The sequence below is a fragment of the Mustelus asterias genome, chromosome 2 (genome assembly GCF_964213995.1).
Source record: "Mustelus asterias chromosome 2, sMusAst1.hap1.1, whole genome shotgun sequence".
NCBI classification, from domain to species: domain Eukaryota; kingdom Metazoa; phylum Chordata; class Chondrichthyes; order Carcharhiniformes; family Triakidae; genus Mustelus; species Mustelus asterias.
The window spans coordinates 110,637,082-110,650,167 of record NC_135802.1 but is presented as its reverse complement, the minus strand read 5'-3'; the positions used below and the strand labels follow the sequence as shown (position 1 = coordinate 110,650,167).

Here is a 13,086-nt window from a genome sequence, read left to right as displayed (position 1 = left end):
TAGTTCTGGTTTCACCCACCATTGGAAACAACCTCCCTGCTTCTATCTTATTTATTCCCTTCATAGTTTTAAATGCTTTTATAAGATCTCCTCTCATTCTTCTAAATTCCAATGAGTATAGACCCAGTCTACTCAAGTCTCTCCTCAGAAGCCAACCCTCTCGATTCCGGAATCAACCCAGTGAATCTCCTCTGCACCTCCTCCAGTGCCAGAAGTGATATAGGGTTCAATTTTCTGAGATATCAGCTGTACATGTTTAAATGAATTGACAGAAATTTAGCAGGTTCTGTTGAACACCAGCTATCCTCCACTTGATTTTCCTTATGTGCTGCCAGGTGATCATTTGTGCCCAAGCACAATAAAAGAAGAATCTGCCCTTTATTGTCCTAATTTAAATTAAATGGGAAATTAAATACAACGTTTTAATATTGAAGATAAAAGGGCATTAATCAATTAACTTCCTTGTTCTTTACCTTACCCTATCATGGAAGTGGGCAGTTTTGAGGTTGTCAAAAACATTCAACAGGTGTGCCTGAATAGTGTGAGAATCTGATGCCTGACCAAGAATTTCGAGAAGTGCTGGATCAGATACAAAAAAGAACCGAGGAAATAACAGCCGCTTTTTTTCGAGGTACCTGGAATACAACAAGATAAACAAAGTGAAAACAATGAGAATTCACATCCAAGCTCTTGTCAAGGTCAAGTGGTGTTCAGACGCACAAGATGAACCCCCCAAGTGTGACTGCACATGTCCCAAATGTTGCAGTATTTGGATTTCTGCAAGGATCCCATCGACTACATTGTATAAGTTGTGATTTGGTTAAAAGCTTAAAGTTATAATATCTATTCCAGTGTGAAATTACAGGCTGTTTACAAATGCCCAAATTCATTAAAAAATGACAGTTTTATTAAAATCAGGTAAAGTGGGAATGGAATATCAATTTATCTTTGACACTGGCTCAAAATTGATTGCCTCATATACATCCCACCTGATACTCAATGCAATAGAAATGACCATCTTACAGGCCACATAACAAATGTCTGAAACTTTAATAACAGTCTTGCACTATCGCCTACAGGAATTCAACATCAATGTTAGTTGTCACAAGCTGGATAACTACATACAGCATATCTCTTTTCAAATGAAATCCAGAGTCTAACAATAGGACTTTTGAGTATAGCTGAAAAATGAAATTTTGTCAAAGCTTTTCATCTTGTACTCAGTCAAGGCAATGACAAGAATACCAATGTCAAGGGAAACAACAACTTTATACTGTATAAGAAGAAAGTGCTGATTGATTGGCAAGTGGTCTCTGATTGATAGAGTCGTTGCCATGGAAAACGCACTAGTTAATGGTGAATGAATGTTAACTGCGAAGCATTGTTTGAAAATACAAAATAGCCAGCTTGACTCAGATTGGTTAAGGCAATGCCGAGGAATGAACCAGCGAATGGCTGTTTTCAAGATTTCAAAATACAATAAAGAACGTTGAAGTTATGGAGATAATAAATGAACATTCAATCAAAAGAAGAACAAGCAAAATAGGGACGGGAAGACAAAACCAACCATAACATTTAACTTCTGCTTCTCACACCATAAGGTTTAAAATTTGATAGTTGAGAGGCTTTAGTTTAACTAAAAAACTAATAGAAATGTTTTGCAGTACAGCGTATTTCTATGATTCAAAATTTTAAATTTAAAGAAACTAATTTTACAGATAATATTGCAAAAACACAAATGTGGGCTCAAAAAATTCACAGGATTACAAACAAAAATATAACTAAACTCAGCGCCTTTCAAAGAACTGAGTCGGATTTCAAAATTGAAAATTTGGCCTCTATCAGTTTGATTGAAACAGATTTGCCCATGCCAGTGCAGCTAACAGCAGCTCATTGGGTTGAAGTCTTACCCCGTCAAAGATTTCTGACAGATTTCCAACTGTTCCAGTAAATGTGGTAAAAGCTGGCCCATGGTTTCATCACCCACACAGCACTGCACTACATTTGGAGTCTCGTGTGCCCGAGTCATGATCTTCACCCAAGATTTGTCAATATTTGAAAAACGTTTGGCTTCCTGTATCAAAGAAAAAAATAAATTTCAAAATAAAGATTCAATAACTCTGTCATTTCCACATTCCTGCACAATATTCTCAATATTACAGATAAACCATTCAGTGCTCTTTGATATTCCAGCTTCCAAAGAAAGTGGAATTTCATCTTGACAGGAGAAAGCCTGGGAATTGGTTTCAACCTTGGGAACCAGATCGATTTTCTTCAAACAAATCTCAATCCAACCACTTCCATACCTTTGGGAGTTGCTTAGCAATGTCTCCACCAACAAAAACAGCTTCCAAATAAATCCATAGGTTCTGTACAGTCATCCAGTTTTCAATAATATCAGTCGTGTTAGAGAGATTGTGGACCCATTTCTGAATCTGTGCCTTGAAAGGAGTATTGTACCTGACATAAAACAAAACACAACACAATCAAAAGGAATGCATCCAAAAGTAATTACGTTTGTCCAATTTCCCTTTTCCTATGCCATCCATTTTATCAACAATATTAAGAAAATATGCATATTAAATTAGAAGGATTAACATACAATGGCCCAAACCTTCCAGTCTCCAGATTTTTGGCAAACGGACATATGACCCAAGATGTGCATTGGGATCTTGTGGAAGTTCTGATGCACTGACCTACACGGGAATTGCCTGGGCAGTTTTAGGCAATATCCTTGCTCCCCGGGACTTTCTGCAAATGTCTCCAACTCCGAGTTAGAATTGGAGACTTCAGACTGTTTTGATGCACTTGCTGTGATAGCCAGGAAATGTTAACACACATTTAAATTCAGCTAACACATGGGTAACTCCAGAATTGACACCCAAATCACTCACACTGACCCTCCAATTTCCCCCTCAACACCCTGACTTCTTCCCTTCCTCGATCTCGCAACTACTTCTCTCCGATCCCACCCCTTGATTTGCCGCAACTACCCATTCCAGCCATGCTACCAGCCTGACCATTTGACCAACCCCCAGCCAAATCTGCAAACCCCAGCACCCCCAACCAACTACATCTCCTGACCCGACCCAACTCACCCGACCCACCAACCCACTCACCTACCAACTCACTCATCTGCCACTTCACCCAAGTACCATTGCACCCACCTGCCACCTCACCTACCACCTTATCCACCTGGTACTTCACCCACCTACCTATCCTGCCTCCCTATCCATTTACTCATTTAAGCACTCACCCACTTACTAACATTCACACTAGACAGCAGCTAATACCATATAAAGGGGGCTTGCCCTGTCTCCCCGCCATCCCCCAACCTAACTTTACAGTGCTGCAAGGGAGCTCTTGGAGGAACACTATACTCTGCGTTTCTGTGAAAGTTGGATTCAGAAGACCCTGCGTGAAATGTGGAGAAGCATTGGAGTGGGATAAAGTTCGAGCTGAGCAGCAATTAGATGATGGCTGTTACGTAATGTTTAAAAAAAAAAGTCTAAATTAAACTGTGAAAATCTTTTTTTATAATAGACAACTAATTTGAGACAAAATTATGAATAAGACATCTGTGCACTGCTAACCTGTTACTCAGCAGTGAACCCAAGACCATCAAACTGTCCTCCAAACTGGCAATGATTTCTGATGTACTGTCTCCTCTCAGCAGAAGTTCACCACGCGTTTTGAAGCCAGCAAAAGTGAATGTTTTGCTATCCCATTCTGCTATAACCTGCTTCAATTTCTGCTCAATGTCTTTTTCTTTCACTGCACTAATGCAAATATCCTGCAATGAACAAAAACAGGGGGCTCTTGTCACGATGCTTTAACTGGAAGATCCTGCTTGTAGGTGAAGAATTTCAAGTAAACAACATGCGAATATTGAAATCACCATGATGAAATAAAATATTATTCAAGTAACATAATAAATTATAAATAATTATATTTTCAGGTTATATTGTCAATTTTAAAAAACGTGCATTTAAGAAGAATGGAAATTAAGTGGATAAGGGAAATACATAGATGTGCCAGTTTGGTGGATTGGCCATGCTAAATTGCCCCTTAATGTCAGGGAGATTAGCAGGGTAAATACATGGGGTTACTGGGATAGGGCCTAGGTGGGATTGTTGTTGGTGCAGGCTCGATGGGCTGATTGGCCTTCTTCTGCACTGTAGGGATTCTATGATCAAACAGTTGGTGGTTGTAGATATTATACTGCAGGTGAGAAATGACTCAGCTTAATGAGATTTTCAGGTTAGCACACTGGTCTCTCCAGACCACAAACCACCAGTGGCTAATATAGGCCAGGATTTTATGGCCCCTCCCACAAAAGTAAATGTAGAATTAAATAGCTCATGGCCAGGGCCACCGCAGGGTTGTACAATCCTGACCTTAACCCCAGTGCTTCATGATGCTATCGTAAACCAGGGTTAGTGCGCAGCCAACAATATCTGGGAAATTCCTTCAAATATCTTCTTGAAGTGTGAAGCTTGGCTTCCATATGCCAACAGCTACACAGCAGGTAATTGACAATTCTGAAGTGGAAAAGATAAATCCTGATTTTGCTCTATCCCCATTTACCAGTGATAACACAGAGCAAGGAAGTCCAGTTGCCTAAGTCATTATCCCATTTGAGCTTTAAAAGCAAACTTCTGTACAAAGAGTAGCAGTGAAATTATTCTGCAACATCCCCCTCCACATTCATATAGTAAAGAGGTGAATAGAGTAAAGAAGGTTTTACAGTGCAGAGACAACGGAAAAAATAAATATTGGTTCATATGAGGTCCGGAGTTTTTTTTAAATGCATTTAGAGAATCTGAGTGTTGCTGGCTGAGCCAGCATTTATTATCCATCCCTAACTGTCCCCAATTTCAGAAAGTATTTGAGAGTCAACCACTTTTCTGTTGGTCTAGAGTCACATGTAGGCCAGACCAGGTAAGGGTGGCAGATTTCCTTCCCTAAAGGACATTAGTGAACCACAAAAGTTTTTCAACAATGGTTTCATGGTCCACGCAAAAACAGAAAATGCTGGAAAATCTCAACAGGTCTGACAGCATCTGTGGAGAGAGAGAACAAAGCTAACTTTCCAAGTCTGGATGACTCTTTGTCAGAGCTTCATCACAGCAAAATTAGATACTCATATCATTCTCTCCTAAGGCTGCTTATCCTATAAAAACATTCCACATTTTAAACATACAACAAATACCTCAATTTCCTCTTTGTATTTCAGTATTGAGGCTTCCATTATGTTTCTCAACTTGAAAGTTTCACTTTCCACATCAAAGTTGTGCCCTGTGGTTTCTGCAATTCGCTTCCAATGCCGTAACATCATAGCTTTGTTTGACATGTGCTCCAGGAGTGGGCAGCACTCATTGAAATCATCAATAGTTTGCTTCAGATCCAGGAATGCTTGCCATTCTTTCAAAGCACGAGGAAGCTTGCGACACCTGAGGTACAAGAAAAATAACAGAAATACAAATTGTAGGATCAGGAACTCTCAAAATAAATTTGTATTTTTAGATTGCTACTAAAACGATCACAGCCAATATATACATTTTTTAGATGATCAAACTAGCGGTTAGTGTTGGATATGAGAACAATCATGCTTCGCATCGAGTTCTAATATTAAGTACTTTGTGGTCAGATGTAGCACAGATCAGAAATGTGGGCTTCTGCCTACAAGATTTTCCAAAATTGTGTGGATTCATCCCAAATATGGAGAGGCAAAGCACCTTGCCAAGAATCCAAATATTGAAAATTACCTTAAAGTTTGCTCTCAACTATCCGATCAATGTACCTTACAGGAGTCTATTTGGGGAGTCAGTGCCATAGTGATATTGCCACTGGGCTAGTAAACAGAGAGTCAGGGTAATCCTCTGGGAAACCTAGTTCAAATCCCACCATGAAAGATGAATTCAATCTGAATTCAAAAAAAAATCTGCAATTAAAAGTCAAATAATGCCCATGAAACCTTTGTTGATTGTTGCAAAAAAAAACCCCATCTGATTCACTAATGTCTTTTAGAGAAGGAAATCTGCCATTCTTACCTGATTTGGTCCACATGTTACTCCACAGCCATGTGGCTGACTCTGAAATTGCCTAAAAAGCTACTCAATTCAAGTGAAACTCAGGATGGGCAATAAATACCGACTTTGTTCGCAACGCCGACATCTCATGAAAGAATTAAAAAAGTAAGGATTTTTTTTACTGAAATAATTTAAATCATTACCTTGCATTATCTAAGAGAAAGTCAATTTATTTTTGTTTGAAAATATATTGTAAGATGTTACTGACACTGAAACATCAAAGATGGCAATATTGGCCTGATTGATGACAAAGACCATGGCAATAAATTTACATGTTGGTCAATGGGATGTGTATATTTTTTGCAGCGGCAGCAGCTGGGAAAATGGCATCGAGAAGAAAAAAATTTGAACAGCATCGGGCTGTAAATAAATCTAAGACTTCTGAGACCCTGCCTTAAAAATAGATTCTCTGAGTTGCCCAAAATATATATATATATATATAAACAGCAACATATCCCGAATGCAGCTATGTAGCTCTCATCAATCAGAAACTGAAATACAAGTGCAGCCAGCTTGTCCCATTATTCAGCTGTATTGTTAGATTCATCGCAGCATTATCCTGCCACCAGGCTACAAATAAAAAGGAGCAAACATGCATTTCTGAAGCTCTCCAAATCATCCATTTGTTCACTATTATGGTGAGTAATTAGAGGACAAAGTCTGCCTGTCATTAAAGTATAGTGCTGCTCATTCTAATTACAATTTCATTTTCAAAATAAATTATATCATGGAGATTCCTAGAAGATACACTAATGTACTGTGACATTTTAATTGCCACATCAGCCATCTTTATTGTGTCTCAATAATGACTACTTACATTTTATAATCCTTTTGAAGTAAGCATGTCTTAGTTTCAGTGACACAGGGGAAAATGGACACCAAGCCAATAAAAGCTTACAATGAGTGACCAGGAGTTTGTCCCAAGAAGAGGGTGTTAAAGAGGACTTGACAGCAGAGAGGAGAGGCTGTGAAGAGATCTTTTTGTAGGGAATCCCAGAGAGTAGGATGTATGCTGCTGAAGACTGCCAGAATAATAGGACAAGACTCAGTGTGGATGAAAATAGGATGGAGTTAGTTCAACAGAGAGCTCAGTAGGGTTAGTAGAGCTGAAAAGAGCATACAGAAATAGGGAAGAGTGAGGTAACAAAAGGATTTGAGATGCTAACTAATGGTAAGCCGTTGCAAGTAAGCAAGGATTGGGGTGAATGACAAGAATGTCAACACAGGCTTCAATTTATAAAGGATGGAGGATGCAGATATTGAGACAGCATTTGAGTAATTGAGTCTTAGAGGTTTACAGCATGGAAACAGGCCCTTCGGCCCAACTTGTCCATGCCGCCCTTTTTTTAAAAAAAACCCTAAGCTAATCCCAATTGCCCACATTTGGCCCATATCTCTCTATACCCATCGTGCCCATGTAACTATCTAAATGCTTTTTAAAAGACAAAATTGTACCTGCCTCCACTACTACCTCTGGCAGCTTGTTCCAGACACTCACCACCCTCTGTGTGAAAAAATTGCCCCTCTGGTCACTTTTGTATCTCTCCCCTCTCACCTTAAACCTATGCCTTCTAGTTTTAGACTCCCCTACCTTTGGGAAAAGATATTGACTATCTAGCTGATCTATGCCCCTCATTATTTTATTGACCTCTATAAGATCACCTCTCAGCCTCCTACGCTCCAGAGAAAAAAGTCCCAGTCTATCCAACTTCTCTTTATAACTCAATCCCTCAAGTCCTGGTAGCATCCTAGTAAATCTTTTCTGTACTCTTTCTAGTTTAATGATATACTTTCTATAATAGAGTGACCAGAATTGCATACAGTATTCCAAGTGTGGCCTTACCAATGTCTTGTACAACTTCAACAAGACATTCCAACTCCTGTATTCAATGTTCTGACCAATGAAACCAAGCATGCCGAATGCCTTCTTCACCACTCTGTCCACCTGTGACTCCACTTTCAAGGAGCTTTGAACATGTACCCCTTGATCTCTTTGTTCTGTAACTCTTCCCAATGCCCTACCATTAACTGAGTAAGTCCTGCTCTGGTTCAATCTACCAAAATGCATCCAAAATGTTGATTAGAAGGCAGACCCCACCTCCCGTAGTCTTGCCGGAGACCGTGATGCGGTACATTTGGTGGATTGAGAAGCCCCCTAGTTGTAGGGCACAGTCTGGTGAAGCAGGAGTGAGCCATGTCTCCTTGAAACAGAGCACACAGCAGTCCTTCAATTCTCTTTTGAAAGTGAGTCTGACTCGCATTTGTCTAAATTAAACTCCATCTGCTATTCGTCAGCCCACTGGCCCAATTGATCAAGAGTCTTGCGGTGATGAAAGAATGTATGAAGGGCTTCAGCAGCAGATCACCTGAGGTAAGTGCAAAGGTGGACAATGCTATAGAAACAAAATTAGGCAGTCAAGTGATGAAAGGGATATGAAGTTGGAAGTAAAACTGAAGTAATTTGTTCATAAGGCTCTGGACAAGGAAAGAAAAACAAGAATATTTGTAGCTAAAGAAATAACTAGTTTAATTATAATTTTAAAAGCCTCTTGTGCATATACAGAAACCTGCAAATTGATAATAATGGCACATTGACAATTTCCAGGGGACAAAAAATATATTAATAATGAATAGCTTCACCAAAACCTAATACTTACCTGGTCTGAAAGTCCATAAGCTCATTGTTGATTTTTTCAATGTTGACTTCTGACCACAGGATGTCATAGTAACTGTTGACTGTATTGATCACATTGTTGTACAACCCATACAGCTTCTGGAGTAAAGTCAACTGTTTCTTTATTTCCAGTAGTTGAGGATACTCAGTAACAGACAAGCCAAACAATTCTTCACCACCCGTGTATGTGATGTACTTACGAAAGAGGTTGTCAAATTGATTCTGGGAGCAAAAATTAAATAAAATATATAATATCTCTCTGTAAACCACACGAATAGTAAATACTAGTCATCTGATGAGCTGTACAGTGGAATGGTAGAAAATAATTTCCCTATATTAGTAATGTAGGCAAAGGCCAAGGTCACATATTTTGGTTGCTCCTGTGAGCATTGTGTTACCAAAATGGCATTATGCACAGTTCTGGTGCAGATCACACCTGAAGCCATCTCGAGTTGTTACAAGCACGGATATAGAGAATATGCAAAGAAAGAAAATCATTACATTGTTCAGTATGTAACGCTGATTTGACAGCTAAAAGTCTCTTAACCTTGTGCAGCTGAACATGCATTCAGACATAAGAAGGACTCACACTGCCAAATGCTACTTAAAGACATTACCAACTATTGTCAGGTTAGTTGCTGATTGATTTCTACAGATTGTTGCTATGTTTGTAGGCATGTGTGGTGGTTTGTGTTCTTATTCAAAGTTGCTGAAATCTACAGAAAGTGGTGTGGGACTTTCTGAAGCCCTTGACTCTGGCTGCAGGGATTCTGCACAGACCATCTGCCCCCAGTCAGGGGTCCTGTAATTTATATACTCTTGGCCTACTCCAGAACAAGGAGGTTGATTAGAGGCAACACAGAAGAGAGCAAACTAGTTAGAGAGAGAAGAGATGAAGAGGGAGGACAGCTGTCAACAGGTGGCCATATCCATCTAGGGTCTTCATGAAGCATTTCTCCAACTTCAACCTCAGCAAGGAATATCGTGTGTGACATCTCTGCTTCACTATTGAAGTGTTCACTTGAATCCGCCACCATCTCTTTGGAAATCAGCAGCCTTAGAGCAGGGTGAGGACAGCACCTCAGTGGCTGTGAGGATGACCAAGGACATTAATTTATTTGCACCAGATTACTTCTAGTCTGGAGCAGATAATATTTCCAACTTCCAGCTTGCCTTCTCCTGTTACATGAACAAGGTCACTGAGACTCTGTATGTAAATAACAAGTACTTAGAGCAAGCATGTCATAATGTAGGTTGGTGCTAGCCTCGCAGGAACCGGCTGAGTCATCCAGCTGCTCAACAGTACATATAGGTCTGGCAGCACAATAGAATCTTGGCAATAAACAGGCAGTACGAAGTTTGCATGTTGCCTGTATTGGAAGGAACCAGCATAGGTTATCACACATTGTGATCCCCAACACTGTTTCTTGGGAACAATCCAAGTTAGCCTCCTGCATTTCTCCAGGAGAGAAAGAAACTTTGCTGTAAAAATGTGATGCTCCCTAGCATTTATTATCCTTTGGATAGTCTATAAACTCAGGTGTCAGTATAATGATTACAGGACTGGTCTAGCAACTGAGAGGGTTTAGTTCAACATACATCATAATGATTTATGAAATTAAATTTTATAAAAGCTAGAAAGCTGTGGGTTCTACCTAGTAAAACATTCATAAAAACATGCCCCTAACAGGAGAAACATACCTGAAAAATTATAAGTCTATCACTGGCATCCTGTGGTGCCAAGCCTATAACCATTGGTCCTTCCTAAAGTAAATAAAAACGAAGTTTACTACAAATCCATTGTGAACATTTAAGTATTTACAACTCTTACAATAGTTCGGGTCTCAAAATGTTTATCAGCAAGTAATTATCATATAACATTTACACCTATTTGCATAGAAAAATGTTATGAAATAAATCACTCCATATTTCTAGTACATTATAAACCACAACAGTTAACAATTTTCAAAGCATATTTCTTAAAATAAAGAATACACATATGTTTCAGCCAACAAAACATAAATATTTAATTCACTCTTCTAATTTTTATTTCAGCTTACCGTTTCATAGTCCACATAAAACTCATCACAGTCATCTATGAATGTCTGCACATTGTTGATCAGTTCCCCTCTGAAATTTGGCTGTAAAGCAACTAGTTCATTCTGAATCTCACTTGCACGCACGAGCAGTTTTTCCCAGGTGTAGCGAAGAGTGTCTACCTTCTCTATCTCTTCCTTGGCCACAAGCAATTCATATTTGTTTAACATTGCATAAGATTCCTATTAAAATGACAAAAATAGCCTGCATGTTCAATCTAAAATAATGGCTGTAGCTTGCCACATGACATCAAAAAATTGAAAATAGTAAAACATTTGCAAAAGTTGAATGGAAGAGTTTGTTATGCTCCCTATAGTCCACATAAAACTGCTCTAACCACAACATTTGGCAGTGGTGAGTGGTGAACCACAAGTCACTGCACATGGTCATCAGTTCACTTTCTTCTAAATGAAAAATAATTATGCTTACAATCTATTTGTTTCAAATGATGCATAAACAGAAGATTAAATATGTGCTTTTCACCAGCCACAGAAGAAAATGAATGGCTTCCTCATGTAACTTCATACACTTCCTCCGATACCATCCTAAAACAGCAGCATTGCATTACACTTTTGTTGCTGTTGCATCAAAACTTCACGATGGCGCTGGTTTCAAATTTACATTACCTTTCCTACTGGGTGGAAAATATTGATATAATACATTTACAGGTTTCAGTTGATATGACTAAATAAACCTCTAGCAATAAAATGTACATATTGTTTTTCTCTTATAAGCAATAAAATGAAGAGAATTATGCAGTTTCAGGCTGAAACAAAGGTTTACCTCAATGGGGCCCACTTGGAAGTCAATGGAAATTTGTTGTTCTCTTATTTCTTTGAGTGCAGCCATTGCTATTCTAATATCATCCAAATCCTTAATAGGACGATTCAATTTTTTGCTGACTTCCTCTATAAACGTAAAGATATTCTCCATCTCAGTGCAATACTTTTTATTGCAGTATCGACCCAAATCAGTCATCCAAGCTCTGGTTTCTGAAGTTAATGCCATTTTGAGATCATCTGAAAAATGCAACAACTTTGTAATGTTCTGATTACAATGTGTGTACTATGCTATTGGCCTCAGACAATTAGGAAAACTTGCTAATCAATTGAATGCATGTGCTTTCCCAGGTTCCTGACTGTTATTTCAGACTCAGATTTAGATTTTCTTTCTAAACACAAATCAAAATGACAATGGTTGTTGCCATACTCCTTGGCTTAGGTTAATTTATTTTATGATGTCTTGACAGCAGTGCAAAGAAATTAATAGAAATTAAAACTGTTCCTAGAAAGAATGGATTATCTAAAATGCCAATTTCATACTCAGGCATCAGATTGCTGAATAGGCTTTCTGGCCCTCAGAAAACAATTCAACTGTGGTGTCTCATTCCCTCTGAAGAACATATAAAAATGTCTCAGTAATAATTTTCACATTTCCCCCTTAATTCCCTGTATATATTCCAATCTTTATTTTGTTTTCTGCATGGCGATTTAAATGCAATTTATATTTCCTTTACTTCTTTCTTTGCTCTCTGTCAGAATTCTGCAATCTGATTGGCTGATCAACCTATCTGCTGCCTATTCTGTTGCTGCATACCATAGATTACTTATAGAGGGCATCAAATTAAAACTAGCATTAAAAAGAGCACTTCTGTCCATCATTACACTCTACAGATGCTAATTCTTTATGGGTAGCTTTATTTTTAGGTCAATGGTGATCATGATTGTTTTGTCATTCACCAGGCTATTACTGACCTGAATATAATGCTAATTGTTTATTAAAAATTGTTTATATTGAATATTTTTGTTATCACTGACAGAAATTGTATTTGCGAACCTTATCACACTAATTACATCAACTGTACTTGTCTATATTGGGATTTGCTTCACCATTATAGCTTTCTTCTGCTTGTCCAGAGTTCTCTGCAATGCATGGCCATGTAGCAACCTGAACGTTCCCACATAGGCTGCACACAAGTTGGCCTCTAAATTATTGCACAAGTGTGGCTGCACAATAGATTTCAAGGTCCCATGCATGTAAATAAATGGCCTGTTCCCCAAAAATAACAGAAAACAAGTTGATCCTATCTCATATTTTTAAAAAGCAACACGCCCAAGATCAAGGAAAATGCAGTAATCTGATTGTCTATGTATATCCTTGATCAAAATTTAAGACAGTTTTTCTTTTCGTTTTGAAGTTACCATAGTTCAGGATACAAATATG

At 38.5% G+C, this 13,086-nt stretch overlaps 1 protein-coding gene across 1 annotated transcript in view; it reads right to left on the bottom strand.

Moving 5' to 3' along the window:
• The window catches only part of dnah5 (dynein, axonemal, heavy chain 5), a 302,757-nt gene that overhangs the window by 180,739 nt on the left and 108,932 nt on the right, over positions 1-13,086 (bottom strand). The window contains exons 25-33 of the mRNA XM_078200599.1: positions 11,647-11,882; positions 10,827-11,045; positions 10,468-10,530; positions 8,750-8,988; positions 5,213-5,453; positions 3,594-3,793; positions 2,307-2,460; positions 1,911-2,074; positions 479-635 (exon numbers count right to left, since the gene is read on the bottom strand). Coding sequence (XP_078056725.1) covers positions 479-635; positions 1,911-2,074; positions 2,307-2,460; positions 3,594-3,793; positions 5,213-5,453; positions 8,750-8,988; positions 10,468-10,530; positions 10,827-11,045; positions 11,647-11,882 — 1,673 coding nt within the window. The remainder of the gene's footprint in view (positions 1-478; positions 636-1,910; positions 2,075-2,306; positions 2,461-3,593; positions 3,794-5,212; positions 5,454-8,749; positions 8,989-10,467; positions 10,531-10,826; positions 11,046-11,646; positions 11,883-13,086) is intronic.